The 26,604-nt window shown below is 66.4% G+C and overlaps 1 protein-coding gene across 1 annotated transcript in view; it reads left to right on the top strand.

The window, feature by feature from the left end:
- COL6A3 (collagen type VI alpha 3 chain) overlaps positions 1-24,033 on the top strand; it is a 62,616-nt gene extending 38,583 nt beyond the window's left edge. Inside the window, exons 13-44 of the mRNA XM_055123006.1 lie at positions 1,345-1,423; positions 2,332-2,477; positions 2,794-2,886; positions 3,200-3,253; positions 3,774-3,845; positions 4,018-4,044; positions 4,136-4,180; positions 4,254-4,307; positions 4,627-4,689; positions 5,153-5,218; positions 5,366-5,419; positions 5,911-5,946; positions 6,463-6,525; positions 6,915-6,977; positions 7,245-7,307; positions 8,082-8,144; positions 9,516-9,566; positions 9,674-9,709; positions 9,892-9,954; positions 10,461-10,523; positions 11,368-11,400; positions 11,474-11,510; positions 11,598-11,609; positions 11,691-12,184; positions 13,322-13,418; positions 14,962-15,660; positions 16,601-16,712; positions 18,545-18,888; positions 19,636-19,899; positions 20,813-20,911; positions 22,793-22,957; positions 23,417-24,033. Coding sequence (XP_054978981.1) covers positions 1,345-1,423; positions 2,332-2,477; positions 2,794-2,886; positions 3,200-3,253; positions 3,774-3,845; positions 4,018-4,044; positions 4,136-4,180; positions 4,254-4,307; positions 4,627-4,689; positions 5,153-5,218; positions 5,366-5,419; positions 5,911-5,946; positions 6,463-6,525; positions 6,915-6,977; positions 7,245-7,307; positions 8,082-8,144; positions 9,516-9,566; positions 9,674-9,709; positions 9,892-9,954; positions 10,461-10,523; positions 11,368-11,400; positions 11,474-11,510; positions 11,598-11,609; positions 11,691-12,184; positions 13,322-13,418; positions 14,962-15,660; positions 16,601-16,712; positions 18,545-18,888; positions 19,636-19,899; positions 20,813-20,911; positions 22,793-22,957; positions 23,417-23,457 — 3,651 coding nt within the window. The 3' untranslated portion in view covers positions 23,458-24,033. The remainder of the gene's footprint in view (positions 1-1,344; positions 1,424-2,331; positions 2,478-2,793; positions 2,887-3,199; positions 3,254-3,773; positions 3,846-4,017; positions 4,045-4,135; positions 4,181-4,253; positions 4,308-4,626; positions 4,690-5,152; positions 5,219-5,365; positions 5,420-5,910; positions 5,947-6,462; positions 6,526-6,914; positions 6,978-7,244; positions 7,308-8,081; positions 8,145-9,515; positions 9,567-9,673; positions 9,710-9,891; positions 9,955-10,460; positions 10,524-11,367; positions 11,401-11,473; positions 11,511-11,597; positions 11,610-11,690; positions 12,185-13,321; positions 13,419-14,961; positions 15,661-16,600; positions 16,713-18,544; positions 18,889-19,635; positions 19,900-20,812; positions 20,912-22,792; positions 22,958-23,416) is intronic.
- Positions 24,034-26,604: the final 2,571 nt, after the last annotated feature.

The raw sequence follows: 26,604 nt of genomic DNA, 5'->3' as shown, positions 1-26,604 counted from the left end.
CCTACACCCTCCCTCCGCCAGTGCCCATCTCCCCGCTCCAGGCTTCCCAGGTTCCTCCCATCACCGCAGCCTGCCTCTGCGGCAAGCACTTTCCTTCTCTCTCTCCCTTTGGGCATTGTGGTCTGCAACACAGATACTGGAAGGTTACCAGGAATATCCCTTTACCTACTTTTAACACTCAGTTCTTGTCCGGCGTGATCATTCCCAGCTGTTATTGTCCTACTGGTCTCTTCTCTGTCTTAGCCGCCCTCTACCCCACACACTACTGGTTGATTCCAGTATTGACCAGTCCTCCTAGTGCCTGTTTTCCCTGGTCATGGATATTAGTATTCTAATATTCATATATATATATATATATCACAAATGAATGCAGCCATTGTGTATCTTGCCCTCTCCTTCTGACCTCCTGGCTCATTTCACTCAGCATGATACTCTCCGTGTACGTCCATTTATAGGCAAATTTCATGACTTCATTTTTCCTAACAGCTGCATAGTATTCCACTGTGTAGATGTGTTTTTTTATCCATTCATCTGACCTCAGGCACTCAGGCTGTTTCCAGATTCTGCTATTGTGAATTGTGCGGCCACATTCTGAGGGTGTTAGGACTGCCATGTAAGAATTCGGAAGGGACATTTCAAAATTTCAAGGGTGACCCTGGACGTGTGAAGAATTCAACAGATGGGGGCTAGAGAGAGTCCAGTGGGGAAGGCTCTGGCCTTGCCCGTGACTCACCTGGGTTCAAGCACTGGCGTGAGTGATTCCTGAGCACCTCCGGGTGTGGCCACGACCTTCCCCTGAATGAAAGAAATGGGAAAAGAATTCAACACATGAATTTTTTTTTAAATTCTTTTATTAATTCACCATGTGGAAAGTTACAAAGCGTTCAGGTTAAAGTCTCAGTTATACAATGCTCAAACACCCATCCCTTCACCAGTGCACATATTCCACCACCAAGAATCACGATATACCTCCCCCTTCCTCCCCATCTCCCCAGCCCTCCACCCCGCATCAACACATGAATTTTGAAGGGATGCAAACAGCCTTGTCTCTCTGCCTGTCTGTCTCTCTCACACACACAATCTCAGCATGATTTAAGTCCCAGAAAGGCTGTCACATAAATATGCAAATGAGAGGGACTTTCCCTGCCCGCCACTGTCCACGTGACCTAACCCTCCAGGCCCACACGCCGCACGCGTGCCTCGCTCCCGCGCCCGTCGGAGGGCTGTGACCAGGGCTGCGGTTCCTCAGAGACTCCCCTTCAGATCTGTAACGCGGGTCTGACCCTGCACCGGCTAGAGCCCGTGGTTTTCCATCCCGTGGGGCTGACGTGGGTTTCGCTCCAGGTGGTCATTCACTTCACGGACGGCGCAGACGGGGACCTGGCCGCTCTCCAGAAAACGTCCGAGTTGCTCCGAGAAGAAGGCAGGTTCTGGGGGCGGGAGTGAGTGGACACAGGGTGGGCCCAGCAGGCCCGCGGGGGCTCGGGGTGGAGCTGAGGGCCGGGGCGGTGGCCAGGTGGGCGGCGCTTCCTGTCCCGGCCCGGCCGCGGCTCCTTCAGCTCCTCTAGTCCCGACGTCTGGAGGGCGCGAGGTGCCGGTGGCAGAGGCGGGAGGATCTGGTCAGTGAGCCCCGCCCCTGAGCTAGGAAACCGTTTCTGGAACTACACGGGGCCGTGTGTGCAGTCTGCCGTGACCGGGACTCGCACACACGCCACGAATGTGAAGCTGCTTAGACAGGAGCCATGGGAGGGCCCTAGAGACGGCCCCGAGGGCAGGCCCTCGCTTGCACGCCGCCGGCCTGGGTTTGATTCCGGCACCCTATGAGGTCCCCTCGCGCTGCCAGGAGCGGCCCTTGAACACCACCAAGGATGGCCCCAAAACAACCCCAAAACCACCAACCCCCACAAAATAACCCACAGAACAGCGAGCCCTCCGGGGACGGCTGAGGGCAGCGGGCTGCCGTCACTGCAGGGACACTGCTAGTGACCGGGCTGGTGAGGGGCCGAGGCGCTGCCCCTCAGAGAGGGGTGAAGCGAAGGTCTGAGAGGAACAGGCCGGCGGCTGCTCTGCGCTCGAGCTCATACCCGCACTGTGAGGCGAGGCCGCTGGCGTCTGAGGCGTCAGGGGAACTAGTCGATGTTCCCCGCCCAGCTGCCGTCTCTGGGCCAGAGTGAGAGGCCCATGGGGACGTCGCTGGGGCTTCAGGGTGTCCCCGCAGCCTCTGGGGCTCCGAGGCCAGGGCCAGGGCTGCAGAGACCCCGACTGGGGGCTGGGCTGTGTGTCCCTGGCGTTGGGGCAGCGGTGGCCCACATGCCAGCCGTGTCCCCGCAGGAATCCACGCCTTCATCCTGGTGGGCCTGGAGCGCGTGGCCGACCTGGAGCGGCTGATGCAGCTGGAGTTCGGCCGTGGCTTCATGTACAACAGGCCCCTGAGGCTGAACCTGCTGGACCTCGACTACGAGCTGGCCGAGCAGCTGGTGGGCGGCCGTCACGGGGCTGGCGTGGCCGGCACGGGGCGGGGGGTAGGGGCTGGGGGCCGTCGGCAGGGGCAGGGGCTGGGGGCCGTCGCAGGGGCAGGGGCAGGGGCTGGGGGCCATTGTGGGGGCAGGGGCTGGGGGCCGTCGGCAGGGGCAGGGGCAGGGGCAGGGGCTGGGGGCTGCCGTGTGGGTCTGGGTGGACGCCACCTTCCGCCCCTGGCCAGGCCCGGCTCTGCCGTGCCGCGAGCCTCTGTGCCCGTGTGACGGGCGGGTCCCTCCGTGGGGCTGAGACCCGGGCCTGTCTCCTCCCCTCCAGGACAACATCGCCGAGAAAACCTGCTGTGGGGTCCCCTGCAAGTGCTCGGGACAGAGGGGCGACCGCGGGCCTGTCGGCGGCATCGGGCCCAAGGTAGGGGGGCTTCACCCATCTTCTGCCCCAGGGGCCCAGGGCCCCAGTGGGGGCTGGAGGGGGGGAGGGGCTCCAGGGAAGGGGGGACGCCCCGGCTCCCTCTTCGCGGGCCCGTCGAGACCAGCTGCCCCGGCCGCGGCTCGGGGACACCCTCGCTGTCCCTTCCTGCAGGCCTGGAACGACCATCTGCAGAAGGGGGGGCAGACGCGACCTGAAGGGCCCGGGCCAGGCCACCCCACTCTGGGGGTGTCTGGGGGGCGCGGGCGGGCGCTGGTGTGGAGCATGGGCCTCCCCAACCCCTGCTCCGTTTCAGGGCGTCTCCGGAGAAGACGGCTTCCCAGGATACCCCGGCGAGGAGGGCGGGCCCGTGAGTATGGACCTGCATGCCTGGGCCGGAGACCCCCCACGGGGCCCTGCGGGGGTGGGGGGGTACTGCCCCCCCCCAGGACAGGCGCTGACACAGCCTTGGGGCAGGGGCGAGTGGTTTCCAGGCCCGGGACCCGTGGGCTGGGGAGCGGCCACCCAGGGCGTCCCCCTCAGGGGAGCTCGCAGAGTGGGGTCGGCTGGGCGGGCTCGCGGGGGGCAGTGGGGCGGGGGGAGCTGCAGGGCCCGGAAGCCCGACCGGGTCAGGGCACAGAGACACTTGGACGTGCCAGCGTGAGGCCCAGCGGGGCGGAGGAAGCGGCCGGGCCAGGGAGCCTGAGGCGGAGCGTCTCCCCGGCCTGCGCCCCCTCACGCACACGGGGCTGCCGCGGGGGGGTCCTCAGACCCCCTCTCCGGAGCAGCTCGCGGCCGGCTGGCACCCAGGGAGCGAGTGAGGCCTGGGTGTCCCGCACCCGCCTCCTCCCTGGTGGCCCTGCCACCGTGACGCTCTTCTCCCCTGTCAGGGCGAGCGCGGACCCCCGGGCGTGAACGGCACGCAAGGCTTCCAGGGCTGCCCGGGGCAGAGGGGCACCAAGGTACGGCGGGCCGGGGGCAGCCATCCGGGGGGCCTCCCCTCCCCAGGGCCGGCTGAAGGCTGTGCTGTCTGGGAGCGTCCCGGGACCCTGTGCGGGGCGTCCTGGCCCCACCCCGGGGACCCTCCGGGCGGGGTCCTGGCCGGCCTGCTCAGCCCCCCTCTCTCCCCCACAGGGCTCCCGCGGATTCCCCGGAGAGAAGGTACTGCCCAGAGCCCCCGACCCCGACTCGGCCGCCCCCTCCCCACACATCCCCTGACCCCACCCCCGCTCACCCGCGTCTGTCCCTGCAGGGAGAACTGGGCGAGATCGGCCTGGACGGGCTGGATGGAGAGGAGGTGAGTGGTCACAGGGCCCTGGCCAGGGCGCGGGAAGCCCGGCCGGGCCTGACGCCCACACTTGCCTTGGCAGGGAGACAAGGGGACCCCGGGTTCCTCTGGCGAGAAGGGCAGCCTGGGAAGAAGGGTGAGTCCTCCCTGAGGGCTGCGGCACGGGCGGTTTCTTTTCTGGGCGTGTGCTGGGGCCGCCTCCTCTAGGCGGCCTTCCCTGATCGCCCCCGGTGAATGCTGCATCCGGAGGGGCCCGGTGGGCTGTGACACGCCGCGTCCTGTCTTCTGGCGTGGAGAGTGAGTCCCGCAGAGCAGGGCCCCCCATTTGTTTGAATCAGCCCCAAGTGGGACCCTGGTCCTGCCTGCGGGCTGTGTGACAGAGAGACCACGGCCCGGCCAGCGCGGCTGAGCGAGCACCGAGCACCGTCAGGTGAGCTGCCTGTGCTTTTCCTCAGGGGGACAAAGGACCGAAAGGCATCAAGGGAGAGCGAGGAGACATCGGCATCCGAGGCGACCCCGTGAGGACTGGCCTGGCCGTGCGGGAGGGAGGGGCGTCTGGGGAGGGGGCGTGGTGTCCGAGGAAGGGGCGTGGCATCTAGTGAAGGGCGTGGCATCTGAGGAAGGGGCGTGGCATCTAGGGAAGGGGCGTGGCATCTGAGGAAGAGGCGTGGCATCTGGGAGGAGGGGCTTGGCATCTGGGGAAGGGCGTGACATCTAGGGAAGGGGCGTGGCGTCTGAAGCACCCCGTGTGCTGAGAGGTGGGGGCGTGGCGCTTGTTTGGGGGTGAGGCGGCAGTTCCCAGTGACCCCCACCCCCCATCAGCTCTCAGGGCAGCCCTGCGGCCCTGAAGGGGTTGGGTGGACCCTGTGGGGGGCTGATGTCTGGTCCGCGGGGCGCTGCCTGCAGGGGCGTGCTTGGGGACCGGCCCTGGGGCCCCCCACGCCCCCAGTCCGCTCTCACCCAGCCTGTCCTTGCTCTCAGGGAGAGTCCGGCCGGGACAACCAGCAGCCGGGACCCAAGGGCGAAGTCGGGGACATCGGCCCCATGGTACGGCCCCGCGTTCCCTGCCCCGGGTCCCCCAGTCCTGAGCCGGGGTGGTCCCCGCACCCCGAGGGGGTGCCCTGCCCGCCCATCCCCCATGGTGACAGGGTGCCCGTCCAGCCGCCCGCAGGGACTCACACTCGTTTTCCCCAGGGCCTGCCCGGACGGGACGGCGCGGCGGGGGGCCCCGGCGTTCCTGGGAAGGCCGTGAGTACGGGGTGGGGGGCGCAGGGCCCCGCGTGGTCTCGGGCCGTTAGTCACGGGGCAGGGGGGCTCACGGGGCACCAGCCCAGCCCCACAGTGCCACGTCCCCCAGGGACATGTGCAGGGCAGGGCTGGGCAGGGGGCTGGGCAGGGGGGCGGGGGAGGGACTGGGCGGGGCCGGGCGGGGACTGGGCAGGGCTCTCCGCCCTGGCGCCTGCAAACAGGAGCGGAATCCTGCCAGGTACAGGAGAGCCCCAGGGAGTGGGCAAGCTAGTCTGGCCGCCCGCCTTGCCGTGGGGCCCACCTTGGCGGAAGATGGCGCTCCTGCATCTCGCGCCCGGGAGCAGCGCCCGTGAGAGCTGAGTGCCCGGCCCCGCTGGTGCCAGGGCAGGCGTTGGCTTGGCCGCTGGGAAGGGGCCTCACCACTGGGGTCCCGTGGGAGGAGGGGGTCCGAGGCCGGGGGCAGCGGCCCTCACGGTCTGCTTCCTCCACAGGGTGGGCTCGGCCGGCGGGGACCACCGGGAGCGAAGGTGAGTCCGGGAGGGCCGTGGGTCACTTCCGGGGCCCTGGGACACGAGGACACGTCGATCCTCAAACCCCAGGCCCCAGGCCCCAGGGCCCTCAGCCCCGCCCCTTCCCCAGGGCAGCCGGGGGCCAGTGGGGGCGGGGAGGTGCCCGCTACCTGGTCCTCACCCTGCCCTGTGGGGCTGTCTGCTCGGCCCCCGGGTGGGCACGCGTGACGTCACAGCACTGACCCGCTTGGCCCTGGGGCTCCCGGCACCTGACACGCGTCCTGGCCGCACCATGTCTCCCATCTGTCCCCGTGTCCTGACGTCCCGTGTCCCCGACTGTCCCCGTGTCCCCGACTGTCCCTGTGTCCCCGACGTCCTGTGTCCTCGACATCCCATGTTCCTGTCTCTGTGTCCCCGACTGTCCCCGTGTCCCTCTCCACTCCCGTGTCCCCGTGTCCCTGACAGTGCCGTGTCCTGCTACACCCCTGCGTTGCCGTGGCCGCCTGGCCCTGACGTGCTTGTTCCCTCTCGCAGGGCAGCCCGGGCGAGCCCGGCCCTCAGGGCTTCGTGGGCGAACAGGGACCTCGAGGGTCGCAGGTCAGTGGCCCCCGCCTGCCCGTGGCAGCCCCATGCCTGGCTTCCTGCCCTGAGGGGGCCTGGGGGTCGGTGGATCTACACCAGGAGTGCCTGTTGCTGTGGCCTTGCATCCAGTTCCAGAACATTCCACCCGCCCAGACCCTCCCATCTGCCCCCCCAGCCCTGGTCACGCTCCCTCCCACCCATCTCTGTGGGTTTCAGGGTCCCAGGCATCTCTCATGGGCAGAGCCGTGTCCCTGAGCACTTGGGGGGGCCCCTGCCGTGCCCCCTGCTGTGTCCAGGCCTCTCCTGTGCCTGTGGTCACCCGCACCCTTCACAGGCTGGGGACGGTCCCTGGCGGGGGCCACGCCCCTCCCCGCCCTCACCCTGCCTGCTTCTTCCCTCCACAGGGTCCTCCTGGCCCCACCGGCCCCCCGGGGCTGATTGGGGAACAAGGCATCCCTGGCGCCCGGGTGAGTCTGGGCTGAGACCCCCGGGACAGACCCCCAGCCCGGCTGAGTCTGGGCTGAGGCCCCAGAGCACTCAGCACAGGGCCTGCCGCCAGCCTTGCAGCGCGTCCCCCGCCCGGGGAGCCCACCCCTCACGCTCCGAGCAGGGCAGCGGGGGGCAGGCAAAGGGGGGCCGCAGCGCCTCAGATACAGACGAGCAGTCCCCCGGAATTCTGCGTCGCGCTCCCTGCCCCGCCCGCCCTGACGACAGGCCCCCCCTCGCTGCTGCAGGGAAACGGAGGCCCCCCCGGAGCGTCCGGAGACCGCGGCAGGACCGGCCCCCTGGGAAGGAAGGTGGGTCCCCAGGCGCAGGGCCCCGACCGCCCCCCCACCCCCCGGGCGTTTCCGTGCCTGCCTGGCTGGTTCCAGCGGGCTGGAGGGGGGCGGTGGGCCCCACACGGGCTCTCTGAGAGCTAGCAGACAGCGTGTCACTCTTAGCCGATCCCCCTGCCACCCCCAGACACTCTGAGACCCCTGAGAACAGCCCAGCCAGAGCCAGGCCCAAAGGCGGCATTCCGAGCAAGAAGGGGCTCCTGGGTGCGGACTTGTCTCTCGGCGAGGCTGGGCCTCCTGCCGCCTTCCCGGCCGGCCTCCTGGGAGTCTTAAACCCCCTGGCTCTGGGGGCTGGGGCGATAGCACAGCGGGGAGGGCGTTTGCCTTGCACACGGCTGACCCGGGTTCAATTCCCAGCATCGCTATGGTCCCCTGAGAACCTCAGGGGTAATTCCCGGGTGTAGAGCCAGGAGTGACCCCTGTGCATAGCCGGGTGTGACCCAAAATGAAAAAAAAAAACAAACCCCAGCTCTGGGGCCACGGCTCAGAGGGCCAGTGCTCAGGCCTCACGTGCACGAGACCCAGGTTCCACCCCCAGCTGCGTGGACACTGTCCAGCCCCCCGCCCCCCGCAGAGCCCTAGGCTAGGGGCCCCTGAGCGTGGCCAGGGGTGGCTCCCAAACCCACCCACAGCAAAGAAATCTAAAAGCTTGCCGTGATGGAAACCGCCAGGGCGAGGGGAGCCGCCCGCAGCCCCCCACGCCACAGACGAGCCTCACCCGTCTCTCCCGCGCAGGGGGAGCCCGGAGACCCGGGGCCCGCCGGCGGCGTCGGGAACCGTGGCCCTCGAGGGGAGACGGTAAGATTGGGGGGGCTGGAAGTGGGGCGGGCCCGGCTCGGCCCCTCTGGCTGGGCTGGAGGATTTCTGTCCCACGGGGAGCAGTCGCCAGCAGTGGCCCCGACAGACCAGGTGGGGCCCGGCCCGGCCTCCCTGCCCAGGGGCGAGTGCTCGAGACTGGCCCGTCGCTCCTGGGGCCAAAGGATTCGGGAGTCGAGTCAGGGAAGCTTTACTGCGAGGATGTGAAATCCCGGAGACATGCAGCAGGGTAAAGGCCTTCGAGCTCTGTCCCCAGCACCGGGGGCCCCTCCTGAGACCCCCAGCAGGACCACATGGCCTTGAGCACTGCAGGGAGTGGTCCCCAAGCACTGTCCAGCAATGATCCCTGAGCACTGCCCAACAGTGACCCTGAGCATTGCTCTAACACTGACCCCTGAGCACTGCCGAACACTGACCCTGAGCATTGCTCTAACACTGAGCCCTGAGCACTGCCCAGCAGTGAGCCTTGAGCACTACAGGGAGTGACCCCAGAGCACTATCCAGCATTGACCCCTGAGCACTGCCCAGCAGTGACCCCAAGCACTGCCCAGAAGTGAGCCTTGAGCACTGTCCCAAACCACCACACCACCAAAGTAAAGAAATCGAATCCTTCGGATAAAATGGAACTGGATTCGAGGAAAGTTCTCCCCAGACTCGAGCATCCTTTGAAGGAGGCATCCAAGGAGTAATCCCGCTCGAGAGCCTTGTTTAGAACACCGCGCTCCTCGGAACCAAGAGTCTCAAGATTCCCAAGATTCCCAAGCACTGGGCATGCTTGGGCCGTGAGTCACTGCCCTCGATGCAGCGGGCGGGTCAGTGTGTGTGAGTGGGAACCCAGCAGAGCTGGGGGTAGTTCCCGGTGTGGGAGGCTTCCCTGCTGCTTGCCGAGGTCAGGGAGAGGAAGGGGAACAGCACTGAGACACCGCAGCCGCCCCGGCCGAGGACGCCACCCAGCCGTCCTGCCCCGGGAGACTCGGGAGGGGCAGGCCGAGGGGAGTGGACGGAGTGGGGGACACAGGGCTGGGCTGAGATGGGGGACGGTGAGTCTCTTCCTGTCCTGGTACAGGCCGGAGCCTGCAGCCACGTGCTGGCCTCTCGGCGCCCGCCGTCCACTCTGTCCAATCCCCGCCCCTCTGGGCAGCTCCTGCGCCTTGACTGTGCCGGTGGTCCAGCAGCTGGCCAGCCCACTCCAGCATCCACTTCCTCCGGCCTCCAGCCTCGCTTCTGCCCAGAAGTGGCGTGGGGGCCGTTTCAGCTCCTGGACCCGGGCTTGGGACTGTTTCGGGGTGGGGGTCCCTCTGCGGTGGCCCCGGCAGGGGGGACAGGCCTGCAGTATCCCTCTCGCCCCCACAGGGAGACGACGGCCGTGATGGGGTCGGCGGCGACGGGCGCAGAGGCAAGAAGGTACGGGCAGCGGGCGGGGCGGGCCGGGTCCGGCTGGTTCTTCTGCCCAGGAGAACGCGTCTGGGCAGACTCGGTCGGCCCAGGAGTGACCTGCCTTCCTCTCGCAGGGAGAAAGAGGGTTTCCCGGATACCCAGGCCCGAAGGTAACTGCGGGCCGCATGGGGAAGGGTCTTGCGGGGCCTCGACCCGTCGGCGGGAGGCAGCGGGGCCCCGGGGTGCGGGTGGGCCTGGGCTCTGCCGTCCACCAAGGCTGGGACCTCGGGTCCCGGAGTGTGACTCAGAGCCGTGGCCCTGGAGCGTCCCCCTCACCCTGCTGCTCCCCCAGGGCACCCCCGGAGAGCCGGGCGCCGACGGAGCCCCAGGACCCAAAGGCATCCGGGGACGCAGGGTGAGTGAGTGGGCCTCGCAGACGTGCCCTGGCATCAGCGCGGGAGGGGAGCGGGGCCTGAGCCCCGGCCCTGTCCATGTCCCGGGACCACCCCCCACCCCAGCCAGGGCACTCACGGGTCCCTGCACAGGCGGACAGACCCGTCAGATGGGGTGGCCCGGGCTCGCTGGCAAGCAAGGTGGCTGGCCTGGCCCTCAGGTCAGCTTGGCGAAGGCCAGGCAGATGCTCCCGTGCCCCGTCCTGGCGGGCGCCCGCTCTGCAGAGACAGAGGCGGGAGGTGTCTGCCTGGCGCGCGGCTGGCTCTGGTTCCACCCTGGCATCACGTAGCCCCGCCAGGAGGGATCCCGGAGCCCACAGCCAGGAGTGCCCCGAGCCCCGCCTGACAGACAGGCCGAAACCAACCCAGGCCCCAGCACCAGGCAGCCGGGACCACCGCCCGGGGGCTGGGGACACTGTGGGGGTCAGCGGACCGCCCACCAGGCCGACACACACTTCTGTCCTTCTAGGGAAACTCAGGCCCTCCGGGGGCCGAAGGGCAGAAGGGAGACCCCGGCTACCCGGGACCCCCCGTAAGTACCCGCTCCCCCCGATCGAACTCCGGGAAGCTCCACTTCCTCCTCGCCACTGAGCCTCTCTGTCTGCTCACGCCGTGAGCGCATGCTCCCCACGGAGGGCTGCGTCCCGGGTGCTCCCCATCGGTGCTCCCCTCGGAGAGCTGCATCCCTAGTGCGCCCCAATGCTGGGTGCTCCCCATGAGATCTCTCTGCTTTGGAGAGACGCGGCCTCCCGAGTGGCTCCCGTGGGCTCCCGTGGGGAGGGGCAGCCCCTGCCTGTGGCCCGGCTGGTGTCAGTAGGTCTGAGGCTCACGTGGGAGAGGGTGTCCAGGGACTCACTGCCCACCGCGTCCACCTGCGAGCATCTCGCTGGCCCCCGGGGCTGGTCCAGTTTCCCCCACGGCGGGGTGTCTTGGTCTCTCCTGTGGGGTCTTCCCTGCACTGAAACCACCCGGGCCGCTGGAGAACAGGGAAGAACCAGGACACGGGCACATCCGCTGGGAGGGAGGCCCGGGGCCAGGGGGCCGGACGCGGCAGGAAGCGGAGTGAGGGTGCGAGGCCCAGGGCCATGGAGGAGCATCTGGGGGTCAGCGGCTGCTCAGGGTCAAGTGGAAGAGGCGTCCCAGGCTGCCCCCAGGCCCTGAGAACCGGCGCCAGCAGGCTGTTCTCCGGAGACAGTGCTCCCACACGGCTGGGTGCTGAAGGGGCCCCCGTGCGGCCTCTGAGCGAGCGTGGGGCCCCCGGAGGCCTCGGGCACTGCCAGGAAGCCAGAGCCGCTGGCCTTTGGGCACCACAATGCGGACGGGGGCGTCCACCGCCCTCCCGGCCCCGCGGTCAGCTCGTCCCGTTGCCTTCGCAGGGCCACAAAGGGAACCGCGGAGACTCTGTGGATGTAAGTCGCTCGCACCCTGCACGCGCGCCCCCGCGGGCCGCGCGCTGCCCCTCACTGTCCTCTCTTCCCCTAGCAATGCGCCCTCATCCAGAACATCAAGGACAAGTGCCGTAAGTGTTGCCCCCCGCCCCCCCCCCCCCCGTGCTGGCGGTCTCTGCCCCCGGCCGCGGCTCACGCTCCCCCTCTCCTCCCCGCAGCCTGCTGCTACGGTGAGTCCCGGCCCCCGCGGAGGACAGAGAGCCCTGGCCGGCGCGTGCCCCTCCCCCCCGCTGAGCACCCCGTCCCCGCAGGGCCCCTGGAGTGCCCCGTCTTCCCCACGGAGCTGGCCTTCGCCCTGGACACCTCCGAGGGCGTCACCCAGGACGTCTTCAGCCGCATGCGGGATGTGCTCCTGGGGCTGGTGGGCGAGCTGACCATTGCCGAGAGCAACTGCCCTCGGGGGGCGCGCGTGGCCGTGCTCACCTACAACAACGAGGTCACCACGGAGATCCGCTTTGCCGACTCGCGCCGCAAGGCCGCGCTCCTGGACAGCATCCGCGACCTGCAGGTGGCCCTGACGTCCAAGCAGCCCAGCCTGGAGACGGCCATGGCCTTCGTGGCCCGCAACACCTTCAAGCGCGTGCGCGGGGGCTTCCTGCTGCGCAAGGTGGCCGTGTTCTTCAGCCACAAGCCCGTGCGTGCCTCGCCCGAGCTGCGCGAGGCCGTGCTCAAGCTGTCGGACGCGGGCGTCACGCCCCTGTTCCTCACCGCCCAGGAGGACCGCCAGCTGGCCAGCGCCCTGCAGGTCTGTCCCCGGGCGGGGGCCGCGAGAGCTGCTGCTCGCTCACGGGCCCCTTCGGCCAGTCTGTGGGGTCTTCCGGGCCCCCCCGGAGGGCGACGGTCTCCCCACGAGGGCCCCTGGACGTCTGTCACCGTCACCCGCCAACTGTCATTTAAGCCGACCTCCGGGGGGGCCCGGCTGCCGTGGCCGTGACGGCGTCACAGTCTCGTGCTGGGCCCACTAAGGTGGGGGGTCCTACGCCTCATCCCCGTGGCGTCGTGGCCGTCCGGGGCGGGTCCCTCTTGCAGTCCCCCACTGGGAGCTCCCTGGGGGTCCAGTGAGTGCCCACGCAGCTCTGTCCTCCCCCCACTGGCTGTTTGGGGCTAGGGTGAGGGACCCCGTGCCCTGGCCACGGCCACGGCCCGGCCTATCCACCAGCCAGCCTCGGATTCTGTGGTCTCGAGCTCCCACGGCTCATCTGTGAGTCTCCGTGGGAACGGGCCAGGGAGGGAGGAAGCGACACCGTTAGCAGAGCGTGGGCGGGCAGCGATGGGGTCACCGCAGGAGAGCAGGCGTGTCCCACGGGGAGGAAGCAGCGGCCACATGCTGCCGGGGGGCGGGGGGCGACTCCCACGGTTGCCAGCGGTCGACTCGGGGCCAGCCCCGGGTCCAGTTCAAGCGGGCAGATGCCAGGCCAAACGAGGAGGGTCCCCCACCAGGTCCCCGCCCGGTCCCAGATGTCCCCTGTGGACGAGGAGGACCCAGTGTCCCCCGCCTCCTTTCACCCACATCAGTGTCCCCAAGGTCTGGCCACCTCCACCCTGCAGTCCGCACTGGGGCCGCCTGTCCCGGCCCGGGGCTGGCCTCTGGTGGCCGGCGCCTTGGGGATCTCCGAAGCACTTCCGTTCCCAGCTGCCGGGTTCCCTGCGGAGATGGGGGTGGGGAGCGGGAGTGCCCGCGGCTGCTGCTCACGCTGGCCCTGGATGGGGGTGGGCGGGTGGGGTCCGAGTGCTCAGGCGGGGGGTGACCCCGGGTCAGCTCAGAAAAGCCCGTGCATTCCGGTGCATTCCGGCTGCCAGCCCCTCTCCCTGCTAGGTACATGTCCCCCTCTCTCGGAAGCTGGTTTGACGGGCCCCCCCACCCCCTGCCCCGTCCTGGCAGATCAATAACACAGCTGTGGGCCACACACTCGTCCTGCCCGCGCAGAGGGACCTCGGGGACTTCCTGAAGAAGGTGCTGACCTGCCACGTGTGCTTGGGTAAGGAGCCGCGGGCACACCCTGGGCCGGCCCCTCCTGCGGCCAGTGCAGGGAAGGCCCCCCGCGGCCTTCAGAGGGGTGACGGTCCTGGCGCAGGCGCTTAGCCCGCCTTTCCTCACTCTGGTTACTTCGATTACGTTTCTATAATGGAGATGCCTGAGGTGCTCAGGGCCTGTAGCCAACCCAGGGGCCCTGGGAGGGTCAGCGAGGCCGGGCACGCTCAGGGTCTGCACGTGCCCAGTTACCTCCAGACTCTCTGCACTGTGCTATTGTTATTTTGGTTTGGGGACCAAAACTGGTGGTGCTAAGGGTGTACTCCCAGCTCTGTGCTCAGGGATCGGTTCCTAAGATTTTTTGGAGGGCCCCTGTGTGATGCCGGGCATTGAACCCAGGTTGCCCACATGTGAGGCAAGTGCTCTGCCTGCTGTGCTAAGGAGTGTGTGTGTGTGTGTGTATTCATGTGAGCATGTGCACGTGTGTGTATATATGTGAGCACGTGTGCATGTGTGTATGTGTGTGGCGTTGTGGATTGAGCCCAGGGCCTCATCCGTGAAAGAGAGTGCCCTACCTCCTGTGCTATCAAGTGCGTGTGTGAGAGAGATGGAGCATGTGTGTGTGAGAGTTTGTGTGGGTGTGTGTATATGTGAGAATGCTATGTGAGTATGTGTGAGTGTGAGTGCTGTGTGTATGAAGTGTGTGAATGTATGAGTGTGTGAGTGTGAGTTGTATGTGTGTAAGAGTGTGTGTGAGTGCTGTGTGTATGAAGTGTGTGAATGTGTGTATGAGTGTGTGTGTGAGTATGAGTTGTGTGTGAGTGTGTAAGAGTGTGTGTGAGCGTGTGTGTATATGTGGATCAAGGGCCTCATCCATGACAGTGTGTGCCCTACCTCCTGTACTATTGTGTGTATGAGTTTGTGAGTGTGCGTGTGTGTTATGTGTGTGAGCATGTGTGCTTGTGTGTGTGCATGTGTGTGTGAGCATATGTGCTTGTGTGTGTGAGCATGTGTGCTTGTGTGTGCATGTGTGAGCATGTATGCCTATGTGTGTGCGTGTGTGTGAGCATGTGTGCTTGTGTGTGTGAGCATGTGTGCTTGTGTGCATGTGTGTGAGCATGTATGCTTATGTGTGTGCACGCGTGTGTGTGAGCATGTGTGCTTGTGTGTGTGCATGTGTGTGTGAGCATATGTGCTTGTGTGTGTGAGCATGTGTGCTTGTGTGTGCATGTGTGAGCATGTATGCCTATGTGTGTGCGTGTGTGTGTGAGCATGTGTGCTTGTGTGTGTGTGAGCATGTGTGCTTGTGTGCATGTGTGTGAGCATGTATGCTTATGTGTGTGTGCACGCGTGTGTGTGAGCATGTGTGCTTGTGTGTGTGTGTGTGTGTGTGTGTGGCTGTGGGTCGAGCCCAGGCCTCATCTGTGCAGGCGTGTGGGTCCTTGCATGGCTGCTTCATTCGGAGCCCGAGAGCGTGTCGCTGCAGCCTGGCCCGCTGGCCCGTCTCCCCCCCCCCTCCCCCGGGCTGAGCTGCCTCCTCTCCCCCCCAGACGTCTGCAACATCGACCCGTCCTGCGGCTTTGGCAGCTGGAAACCTGTGTTCCGGGACCGGAGGGCGGCGGGCAGCAACATGGACATGGACGTGGCCTTCATCCTGGACAGCTCCGAGACCACTACCCTGTTCCAGTTCAATGAGATGAAGAAGTACGTCGCCCACCTGGTGCGGCAGCTGGAGCTGAGCCCGGACCCCAAGGGCTCGCCGCACCTGGCCCGGGTGGCCGTGGTGCAGCAGGCGCCCCACGGGGCGGCGGGGAACGCCAGCGTGGCGCCCGTGCAGGTGGACGTCGCGCTGACCAGCTTCAGCTCCAAGGAGCGGCTGCTGGCCTTCCTGGGCCGCGGGCTGCGGCCGCTGCAGGGCACGGGCGCGCTGGGCCGCGCCATCGAGCACACGGTGGGCCGAGTGCTGGAGCGGGCGCCGCAGCCGCGCGGCCTGCGGCTGGTGGTGCTGCTGCTGACGGGCGCCGTGCGGGGCCAGCAGCTGCGGGAGGCGCAGGCCGCCGTGCTGCGGGCCCGGTGCAAGGGCTACTTCTTCGTCACGCTGGGCATTGGCCGGGCGCTCAACGTCGGGGACCTGCAGGCCCTCGCCAGCGAGCCCAGCGACGTCTTCTTCAAGCTCGTGGACCAGGCGGGCGAGCTGGGCGAGGAGCCGCTGCTGCGCTTCGGCCGGCTGCTGCCCTCCTTCGTGGGCCGTGAGTGTCCGGCGCAGGCCGGGGGGCGGGGCGGGGGCGGGGGCGGGGAGGTCAGAGGGCGAGCCCGCACCCCACCCGGCTGGGGCGCCAGCACCCGGCTCTGCCCTTCCATGGGCTGCAGAGAAGCCGCAGACGCGGGTCCCCTGGGCCACCTTGATCCCACCACGTGGGGGTCTCCTTCCCAGCCCCAGACAGTCCCCCAAAGAGTGCGAGATCAGGGGGCGCGGGCCAGATGTGTGGGTATCCCGCCTGGAGGAGGAGGCTGGTCTGTCCTTCGAGAGTCCCAATGGGGCCTCAGGGAAGCTTCTAGAAGGCGCCGTGGCTCTGGGCTTGGCCAGCCTTGCACAGCGGGCCCTGCGAGGCCTGTGTGCTGCTTCGGACCAGGCCTTGCTGGTGCTCCCTTTGCCCGTGAGTGCTCCCTGGCCGGACTCACCATGTCCATCGCAACACGGATAACAGGGTCTGTGAGGCTGCGAGTGAGCAGGGCACTGAGAAGGGGCGGGGAGTGTCTTGGCCGCAGGAAGGGGCGTCCAGGGAGATAGCGGGGCAGGAGGGCCCGAGTCCGAGTGCCAGGACAGGTGGCGGGTCGGCCCAGAGACACCCCCAGGTTCATCTGGGTTATACACTAAAGTCGTGTCAGACATGGAGGAAACGTGAGTCAGAATAGAAAGACAACAAGAGCTGGGCAGTTCTCAACGCTGTGACCATCTTCTTGAGCCTCACCTCCCCTGCAGCAGCCCCCTGGCCTGGCCCCCGATCCCCAGGGGGAGGGAGGTCCTTTGGCTGCCCCGTGGCCAGCGGCGTGCACCGAGTGCTCTCAAAGCACTGTGCTTGCTTTGTCTGCGAGCATCCATCCCGCACGCACTCCCGGGACCCCCGTATACCTGTCCACGGGCCCACCAGCAGGCTCTGACCGGAGGTGACCGCCTCTTCCGCGCAGGTGAGAACGCCTTTCACCTGTCCCCGGAGCTCAGGAAGCAGTGTGATTGGTTCCAAGAGGACCAGCCGGCCAACACAGCTGTGAAGTTCTCGCCCCACCGAGGGGTGATTATGTAAGTGACCATGGTCTCCTCGTGGTGGCCTGGAGGGTGGGCAGGCTGCGGCCCCTGCCCGCACTTGACCCGGAAGTCAGAAGTACCGCGGTGGAGGGTCTTCCTTCTCAGAGCTGCTGTCTGAGCCGGGCAGCCCAAATGACCAACCCAGAGGCTCCAGTGCCGCCATTTGTCTGACCACGATGGGGGCGGGGGGGCGGGGCTGGGTCCGGCCCAGCCAGAGTCTCAACCTGCAGTCACTCATGTCTGTCGGCGGCTCCCTGCAGGGCATGGGGCCCGGGAGGCCTCAGCTCTGCGTCCTTCTCCTGTCAGCGAGCCTGGCTTTGCCCAGCGGGCAGTCTGGGAGAGAAGCTGGCCTCTCTCGGGTCTCGGCTGGACCTTCTCTCCTTCCCTAAGGCTCCCGGACCCGAGCACCCACAAAGGCGAGGTCTGAGGGTGCAGCCAGCAGGGAGGGTCGGCCCGTCACGTGGTAAAGGTCCGGGCATGAGAGATGGGCGGAGGGGCCACAGGTGGCAGGCGGTGGGCCACACGCCCTTATTTCCACTGGCTGTCTTTTTTGTGTGTTGATTTTTTAAAATTTGGTTTCATTTTTAAAAGTTGCTCACAGTATATGATTACATTTAATATTCAAACACCAATGCCACCACCATGACACCTTCCCACCACCATATTTCGAATGTTTCCATCCCGAACCCCAAACCATACCCCCAAAGCAGAGCCGAAGTAATTTATTTTGTATTGCTTGTTACGGATAATCTAAAATGATTCAAGAAAGTTTCCTTAGAGGAAAGTGTGTGAAGACAGTTGTGTCTCACCCAGGAGCCATTAAGCCGTTATATAAGAGATTAATAACATGTTAAAGGTTGAATCTTGTGTGCTTGTATATATATATATATATATATATATATATATATATATATATCTGTATATATTTCCCTCCCTCTCGGAGGCCCGGCAAGCTACTGAAAGTATCTTGCCCGCACAGCAGAGCCTCGCAAGCTACCCATGTTTCGATATGCCAAAAACAGTAACAATGTCTCACAATCAAGATGTTACTGGTGCCCGCTCGAGCAAATTGATAAACAACGGGATGACAGTACTATGACAGTGCACAGTGCATGTATTTCCCCCTAAGATTGGTGCCTTCTCCTTTCAACCCCATCATTTGTGGTGTGCTACTCTTGGTATACCGGTGGTGTAAAATATGAGATGTCCAGGAACAGATTCACTCCTGGGTGAGGCTCCTTTGAGCGTGTGGAGAGAGGCCGTGAGCATGGTGGCGGCGGTTGCGTTCTGGGGGTTTTCGGCTGCCGGGGCTGGCTCCCTTGGGGCAGGGAGGGGTCTCACTCGCCCCCGTCCTGGTTGCCCCAGTGAAACAGCCTGCTTGGGGCCTGGGGCGTGTCTAAGATGTGTCGTTCCGTGCTGTCTCCTGAGAGGCTTCTTGTTGCGTCTGGATCACAGCCGCTAGTGAGATGTATGGCCCCCGGCTGGCGTCTTTGTTCAGGAGAGTCAGGCACTGTCTCACCCTTACAGCAAGATGCTAATACTCTCCCTTTTCACTGCTCTGCCGTTCCTTCATGAGTCGGAAGCTGTGAGGAGCGTTTGGAGGCTGCTTGGCTTCCCTGGAAACGGTTCTGTCACTTTTGCCCTGGGCCCCTTCTGGGGGCACAGCCCTGAGAAGGGACGTCGTGTGGGCGGCGCTGAGCCACCGGGAGTCAGACAGGCTGTGAGCGCGGAGTGGCGGCCGGCCCCGGGGCTCACAGGCGCGTCCTTGTTAACTGAGTTGCTGGCAAAACTGCATAAGAAAGACGTTACTTCTGTTATTTCAACAGAAACGTTCCAAGTAATGTCACGTCAAGTGCTGCCTCCACTCCTGTGAGCACAAGGAAGCCGATGTCCACGACCGAGCGGGCGGCCAGCACGGCGAGGCCGGCAGTGACCGCACACATGCCCGCAGCCAGGCAGGCCACCCCCGCCAGACCCGGGGCCACGAAGGCGGCCCCCGTCAGGACCCCCACGGCTGTGAGACCAGGACCAGCGAAGTCGTCTGGGGCGACCAAGCCAGCAGCTGCCAGACCCCCGACAGCGCCCAGACCAGCGGCCCCCAAGCCCGAGCCAGCCCGCGCCCAGACTGCCAGACCCACCTCCCCCAGGCCCGACAGCGCCAAGACGGCAGGTGGGACAGGGGGGATGGCACCTCCTCAGGGCCCCCCAGGGGCAGCGTGGGGGGTCATGGGACCCCTCATTCCCTCTGGGTGTCAGGGACTAGCGTGCAGGACACTCGTGCAGGACACTCGGCTCTGAGACAGAGGGATGAGGAAGGAGCCCTAGGGAGGAGGGAGGGAGAGGGTGAGGGAGGGAGAAAGGAGAGGAGAGAGGGGTGGGGAGGGGGAAGGGGAGGGAGGGGAGGGGGGAAGAGCAGAGGAAGGAGAAAGGGGCAGGGGGAGGGTGGGGGAGGAGGGGAGAAGGGGAGGGGCAGGGGAGGGCAGGGGAGGGAGCAGGCGCCTCCTGCTGGGGGGAGCTGGGAGCCCAGCAGTCGCTTCTAAGTTGGGGTTCAAGCTCAACGTGCCCCTGGACCATGGCACTGAGAGATCCAGGCTAGCCCTGGGGTCTCCACGGTGTGTCCAGCCAGGCAGCGGCCCCAGCTGTGCCCCTGGGAGTTTCCTGGTCATTCCCAGGGGGAGGGGCCGCGCCCTCTGCGGGAGAGGCAGGGGCAGGGTGGTGGGCGCTCCCCGCAGGGGCCCGGAGGATGCCCACGGCCCACTCTGCCCGTCCCCGCACCCACTCCCTCCACGGCCCCTCCCCCACCGCTCGCCGCCCCCCGCGCCCCCCCCGCAGGTTCCGCCCCCACCCGCCCGCCTCACCCCGCGCCCCCCGCAGGCCCCGCCCTCGCCCGCCCATCTCACCCCGCGCCCCCCCGCAGGCCCAGCGCCCCGCGAGCTGCAGGTGTCCGAGGTGACGGAGAACAGCGCCAAGCTGCGCTGGGATCCCCCCGAGCCCCCCGGGCCCTACTCCTACAACCTCACGGTCACCTCGGCCCTCGACCAGTCCCTGGTCCTGAGGCAGAACCTCTCGGGCACCGAGCGCGTCATCGGGGGCCTCCGGGCCGGGCACACGTACCGCGTCTCCGTGCTCGGCCACCTGCGCGCCCAGGTCCGCGCCGTCTACCAGGGGACCTTCAGCACCAGTAAGGAGGCGGGCTGGGGGGTCTGAGGAGACGGGGCGGGGTGGGGGGTGTCTGGGGGTGGGGGAGGGGCTGGGGGGAGGGGGAGGCATGAGGGTGGGGGAGGGCTGGGGCGGGGGAGGGGCTGGGGGAGGGGGAGGCGGGAGTGGGTGGGGAGGGCCTGGGGCAGGGAGGGTCTGGGGGTGGGGGAGGGGCTGGGGGAGGGGGAGGCGGGAGTGGGTGGGGAGGGCCTGGGGCAGGGAGGGTCTGGGGGTGGGGGAGGGGCTGGGGGAGGGGGAGGCGGGAGTGGGTGGGGAGGGCCTGGGGCAGGGAGGGTCTGGGGGTGGGGGAGGGGCTGGGGGAGGGGGAGGCGGGAGTGGGTGGGGAGGGCCTGGGGCAGGGAGGGTCTGGGGGTGGGGGAGGCGTGGGGGGTCTGCAGTGGCTCCCTGTGGCACAGCCCTGGGGTCCTGCTCCAGTCGACTTAGCTGGCAGCAGGCCGGAGGGTCCCAGGAGCTGCCGACCCCGGGAGCCCACCTGGTCTCAGAGCCGGGTCCGAGTGGGGACCCCAGGCTCCTCTCAGGAGCCCGAATCTAGCTGGGTGGCGAGAGCGACCCCTCCCCTCCGTCTGTCCCCTGTCCCCCCCTGCCGTCTCCCCACTCCTTGTCCTGTCTGAGACCCCTGTGTCTTAGTCACGCCCCGCCCCTCCTGCCCCCTCCTCCCGGCCCCCTGGCACCCTGGCGTGTCCAGGGGACATGTCCAGGAGCTGCCCCCAGGCTGGCTCCGGGAGGGCGCGGCTGAGGTGGTGTCTCAGCACGGGGACCCCAGGGGACGGTTCAGGGCCGCCCTCAGTGGGGTCCGTGCACGTGGACTGGGCCGGGAGGGGCCGGCTCAGCTGTGCCTGGATGGCGGCAGCTCCCTTCCCTGCTTCCTCCTGCAGAGAAGAGCCCGGCTGCAGCCCCTCAGGCCGGACGGGCGGCCGCTGGCTCCAGCATCAGCCTTGTGGTCAGCCCAGACCTGGCGGGCCCCAGGGAGGCAGGTACGTGCCAGCGCGGCCGTCACAGCAGGGCAGGAGGCCTGGCTGCACGCGGCCACCGGGACGGGCCCAGCACTGCCCACGGCGGCCCTGGGCGCTGCTCTCCCCACAGAGTCCTCCGTGCCCGGTGTGGGGGAGGCGTCTGCAGTGCGGGCAAGATGGGAGCCGGCCCGGCCCGGAAAGCCGCCGGGCCCGGGGTACCTCACTCCCCTCAGCCTCCCAACCCCTAGCTCGGCGGGGGCTGGCCCCCTCGCCGGCCTGCTGGGCGTGGCTTGGCCGTCCCTAGTGGGACACTGGGTGACCGTCCGCCGGAGGGTTGGGCGCCCTGGAGCGGGTGGGGCGGCCGTTCGCTGGGCTGTGCCCCCGGCCAGCGAGACGCGGGGCAATGGGAAAGCGTTTGTGTTGGCCTTGCGCGTGGCTCCCCGAGGCCTGTCAGAACTGTGGCTATGTGCCCAGCTCCGCGTGAACACAGAGAGGGCTCAGGCCCGCGGGCTGGGGGACTCGGTGGGACTCGGGCTCCTGCTCAGAGGTGGGCCGGGTGCGGGCCGGGGCGCGGGTCCGAGTGCACAGTTGCTCCTGCGGAAACGCTCTTCACTCGGGGGCTTCGGGCAAAGTTCCCCCTTTCCCGACTTGTAGATAAAGAGGGTGGAGCAGCTCTCTGTCCCCGCACGCCTGCAGCCGGCCAGAAAACTCGAGAACCCGCCCGTTTTTCTCCAGGCTGGCCGCCGGCTCCCGCCCCTGGCCTGGGTCCCACCAGAAATATGTTTCGGCAGAAACCCCCGATTGGCAAGGGACAGTTCCCTCCGCCCCGGCGGGGCCCCACCCTGGGTCAGGCCTGTTCTGGACTTGCTCGGTCCTTGGGTGGGACACAAAGGCACTCAGTCATGTGCATGCACATGTGTATACACACATATGTACACACGTGCGCACATGTGTTTTTTTTTTTCTCCCCTAGCTTCTCCTTCTGCCCTCGCTCCAGTCCAGGGTTGGAGTGATAGCACAGCGGGTATGGCATTTGCCTTGCACGTGGCCAACCCAGGTTCGATTCCTCTGCCCCTCTCAGAGAGCCCGGCAAGCTACCGAGAGTATCCTGCCCGCACAGCAGTGCCTGGCAAGCTCCCCGTGGCGTATTCGATATTCCAAAAACAGTAACAGCAAGTCTCACAATGGAGACGTTACTGGTGCCCGCTCGGGCAAATCAATGAGCAACGGGATGACAGTGACAGTGACAGTCTATCTGCCCTCTAGCCTGCTCTCCACTGTTTTCTGCTGACATTGAACATGACTTTGCCCCACTTACCAGTTAGGGTTGCATAATTTGATTTCTTCCCAGAGGATTTGGCATTGGAAGAACTGCAGAGACAAGCACGCCAGCATGGGGGAGGGAGAGAGGGAGAGAGAGAGAGTGAGAGGGAAGAGGGAGGGAGAGGGAGATGGAGAGGGAGATGGAGAGAGAGAGGGAGAGAAGGAGAGAGAGGGAGAGAGAGAGTGAGAGGGGGAGAGGGAGAGGGAGAGGGAGAGAAAGAGGGAGGGAGAGGGAGATGGAGAGAGGGAGAGAGAGAGGAAGGGAGAGAGAGTGGGAGGTAGAGGGGGAGGGGAGAGGGGGAGGGGGAGAGCGAGCGTCGTGTCTTCCGTGCCCCCAGACTCTCCAGCACTGTGTCTGTGGGGGGTTCTGGGCTCAACAAACCCTCCCCCCAAGACGCTGAGTGCCGGGTCCCAGAGCAGAGCTGATGGTCTGTCCGTGTGTCCCGGGGCCTGGCTGTGTCCCCCGAGAAGACCCCTCTTTCTCTCTGACGCCGCTGCCCCTCGCGTCAGGCCCGAGCGAGGGTGGCGTGCCTGGCCACTCCAGCCCCAGCCCCAGCCCCGCTCTCTCCTGACCCCCAGACATATGCCGGCTGGCCAAGGACATAGGCACCTGCCGGAAATTCATCCTCAAGTGGTACTTCGACGTGGAGACCAGCAGCTGCGCGCGCTTCTGGTACGGCGGCTGCGGCGGCAACGAGAACAGGTTCAACTCCCAGTCGGAGTGTGAGAAGGTCTGCGGCCCCGGTGAGTGGCCCTGCCCGAGCCTGGGTCTCCGTGCGCGAGGGGTCAGGCCGCCGTTAGCCGTTTAGAAGTGGGAAGTGCAGCAGGGGGGTGGGGGGCAGAGACAGGCCGTGGGAGTCACTTCCTGCTTCTCAGTGTTGGCTCCAGAGCCATGTTTGTGAGGGGCCACACCCAGTGATGCTCAGGGGTCACCCCTGGCGGTGCTCGGGGGACCCTATGGGATGCCGGGGATCGAACCCGGGTCGGCCGTGCCTGAGGCAAACGCCCTCCCCGCTGTGCTATCTATCGCCCCAGCCCGCCTCATGTATTTTGTCACCGGGCGGCTTCTCCCTTGGGGCTGCTGAGTCCCTCTCACTAGTACACATGGGCGACGGCCACACCCCAGGGCTGGAGGGGCCCCGGGAAGGCAGCCTCCGCTCAGTGAGCGTCTCCCCGTGTCCTCTCTGCCCTGTCGCTGCTCAGGGCTGCTCAAGTCGGGCATGGCCACCGCGCTGGGGACCTAGGCGCCCGCCGGGCACACATACCTCTTGGAGAAGGAAGAGACCGTCTGCAGAAGTGCGGGCACCGTGCCCTCACCCGCACCCGCTCCTGCGGCTGGATGCTCAGACTCGGGGCTGACCCCGCCCCCACCCACCCACCCATTGGTGCTAAACGTGTCTGTGGAAGCAACGTTCTCCGGCTCCCCACGGATGTCTGTGCCCTGGAAGTCGGATCCTCACGCCCGCTGGGGGCTGCGTGGACGGGACCCCCTGGCAGACCCCTGAGCTCCTCTGTCAGGCAGGGGCAGGCCCGGAACAACCCCGTGCTGGTTCTTCCAGAAGCTTCTGCCGGCTCCTCCTTCCTCTTCCCGCCAAGGCCCCTCAGGGCCATGAGCAGACCCGCCCGCCCTGGCCCGTGTCCTGGCGGGGGTCTCGTGCTCGCAGCTCCTGCCCAACGCCTCTGACAGCCGGCCGGGGCCGTGGGGACGGCCCCACTCGCGGCCCGGGAATGTGTGTGCGGGGGGAGGGGGTTTAATTTTAATTTTCAAATTTTTAGGAAATTTATACAAAGAAACTTTTTAATAAAGTCTGTTGAAAGTGTCACGTCCTGATTGGCCGCCGCCTTCCCAGCCCAACTCTGCCCTCCCAGGGGTGGGTCCCGGGTCCGAGGCGGCCAAGACCCTCCGCTCAGTACTTCTGTCTCGCTGAGTTTTGTGCCTCGGTGGACTCGAGCCCGGTGCAGGCCTGGCCCTCACCGCCCTGACCGCCGTCCCCACCCAGGGCTCCCCTCGGGTGGCCCTGGCCCAGGGCAGCGTGGCCGGGGGTCGCTTCCCTCCCGGCCCTGGACGCACACGCGCTCGGCTGACCGCGGCTGGCCTCCGTCGTGGTTGCAGCGCCGGACACTTCCCCACTTCCCCCCGTCCTTCCCCGAACCCTGTCCTGCCCCTGAGCTCGCGTCCAGCCCTCCCTCCTGGCCGGCCTCGGGGCTTTCAGCCTGGCGCTGTGGACGGGTCAGCAGTTCTAGAGGAGGATGGGCTGGGGTGGTGCCCGCGGCCAGCGTGACCTCACAGAACACAGATCCCCGAAACCCGATTCCGGGCGGGGCCGGCGAGGCCCACGCGTCACTTCCTGCTTCCCGGAGAGGAGCCGGATGGCCGGAGTGGGCCGGAGTGACCACTGCCGCCAGCACGGAGACCTCAGCTGCCCGCGGAGGACAGACGTCCTCTGTCCTCTCCCCTCGGGGGGCTGTGCTGGGACGGCAGCGGGAACTGGGCTTTCTGCTCCCGCCGGCCCCGGGGACTTCTGTGACCTGCAGTGTCCCCCCCACCCATGTCCTCTCCGCCCCCTCTGTGGCCTGCTCAGGACCAGGACCCCCAGGTGCAGGGGTGACGCTCCCGCTCGGTGCTGGCGAGCCCCCGGGTGGCCCCCAGTGGGGAAGGGGCCCCGAATCCCAGCAGGACTCAGAAGAGCCGTTATTCTGCCCTCTCCCCGCCCCAGCTGGAGGGACCGTCCACCCCCGCCCTGCTCCCCTCTGCCTGCTGCCCTCTCGGGGCTGAGGAGGGCGGGCGTGAGGCCAGTCTGCAGTGCCAGAGGGCTCGGGGGTTCCTGGTACCCTGGGCTGGGGACTCTGGAGACCAGCCTCGAGGAGCTGGGGACAGCCTGGAGGCAGTCCAGGGCACAGCAAGGCTCCCTGACCCTCCACAGGCCGGGCTCAGGGTCAGAGGTCGCCTCAGGAACATAGCTTCCACTCCGGGGGGGCCCGGGGTCAGTGCAGGCTCAGGCTCTGGGCTTGGGGGGGCGGGAGGGCAGGGTGGGGCCGAGGAGAGCTCAGCGGGGAGGGTGTGGGACCCCTGATGCCGAGGAGTGACCCCTGAGCATCACTGGGTTGCACCCCCTGCAGAAACAAAAGTACAAGCAATGCTGAGGGGAAAGCAGCCAGGTGAGAGCGTGCCCGTCCCCCTGGGCCAGGCGTTTGCTGGCGCCCGTCGCCAGACTGCGTGAGAAACGCCACCTCTGGCTGGGCGTGGCCTGGAGTGGGGTGGCAGCTCACGTGGGCACGTCTCTTCCTTCCAGAGGCAGCTGGGGCCGAGAGCGTCTCTGTGGCTTGAGTTGGCGCTGGGGAAGCTCGGGGCAGGGCTGGCTGTGCTCCTTGTCGTCTGAGGCAGAGACGCCTGCTCTGCCGGGGCGGCTGAGCGGACCCAGGGCCTGAGACGCTGCTGTAGGACCCAGGAGGGGGTCTGAGGAGACGGAGCATCTACCTTGCAGCTGGGCACGGGGCCTTCCCCAGCCAGGTGTCAGCGGGGTGACCAGAGTGGCCCAGACTGACGCCCCCATGCCAGCAGCCAGCAGAGGAGCAGAGGGTCTGGTCAGGACACAGCGTGAACATCAGTGCATGAGTGTCTGCACACATGTGTGCATGTGCATGCATGCACACATGTGTGCAACCGAGCAGCTGTGTGCACATGTGTGTATGTGCATGTATGTGCACGTGTGCAACCAAGTGTCTATGCACACACATGTGCATGTGCATGTATGTGCATGTGTACAACAGAGTGTCTATGTGCACACATGTGTACGTGAGCATGTATGTACATGTGCACAACCAAGCAGCTGTGTGCACACATCTGTGCATACACATGTGTGTACATGTGTGCAATCAAGTGTCTGCACATGTGTAGATGTATGTGCATGTATGCATGCACTTGTATGTGCGTGTGTAGACATGCATGTGTGCATCAATGTGGAGCATTAGCATGTGTGTGTACTGGCATGTACAGGCATGCACATCCATGCACCAGTGGTCTGTGCCCTGGGAGGAGGGGCCTCAGCTTCCCCGCCAGCTGCTGGGAGCTCCCATTCTGGGCTGGCCAGCCGACATTTCTGACTTCTGGAGAATTCCTTGGTTCTTTCTGATAAACAGGAAGTTACCAAGTGGCCAACTTCATAGAGTTCAGCCCCGAGCTGAGGCTCAACCAGAGGCCATAGTGGGCAGCGCACAGGCCAGTGGCCGGCAAAGGCGCCGGGTCCCGGGACCTCTGCAATGTTCCTGCCAAGCTGGAAGGGAGGCAGAGTGCAGTGCTTGCCCCGAGGCCCGCAGCACACCCTCATCTCAGGCCTGATCCTGTGACGCACAGGCCCGCTCTGCTGTAAGACCCCGCAGAGCCCCGGTCC

Source organism: Sorex araneus, chromosome X (genome assembly GCF_027595985.1).
Source record: "Sorex araneus isolate mSorAra2 chromosome X, mSorAra2.pri, whole genome shotgun sequence".
Classification (NCBI taxonomy): Eukaryota; Metazoa; Chordata; class Mammalia; order Eulipotyphla; family Soricidae; genus Sorex; species Sorex araneus.
This window is presented reverse-complemented; position numbering and strand designations above follow the sequence as displayed.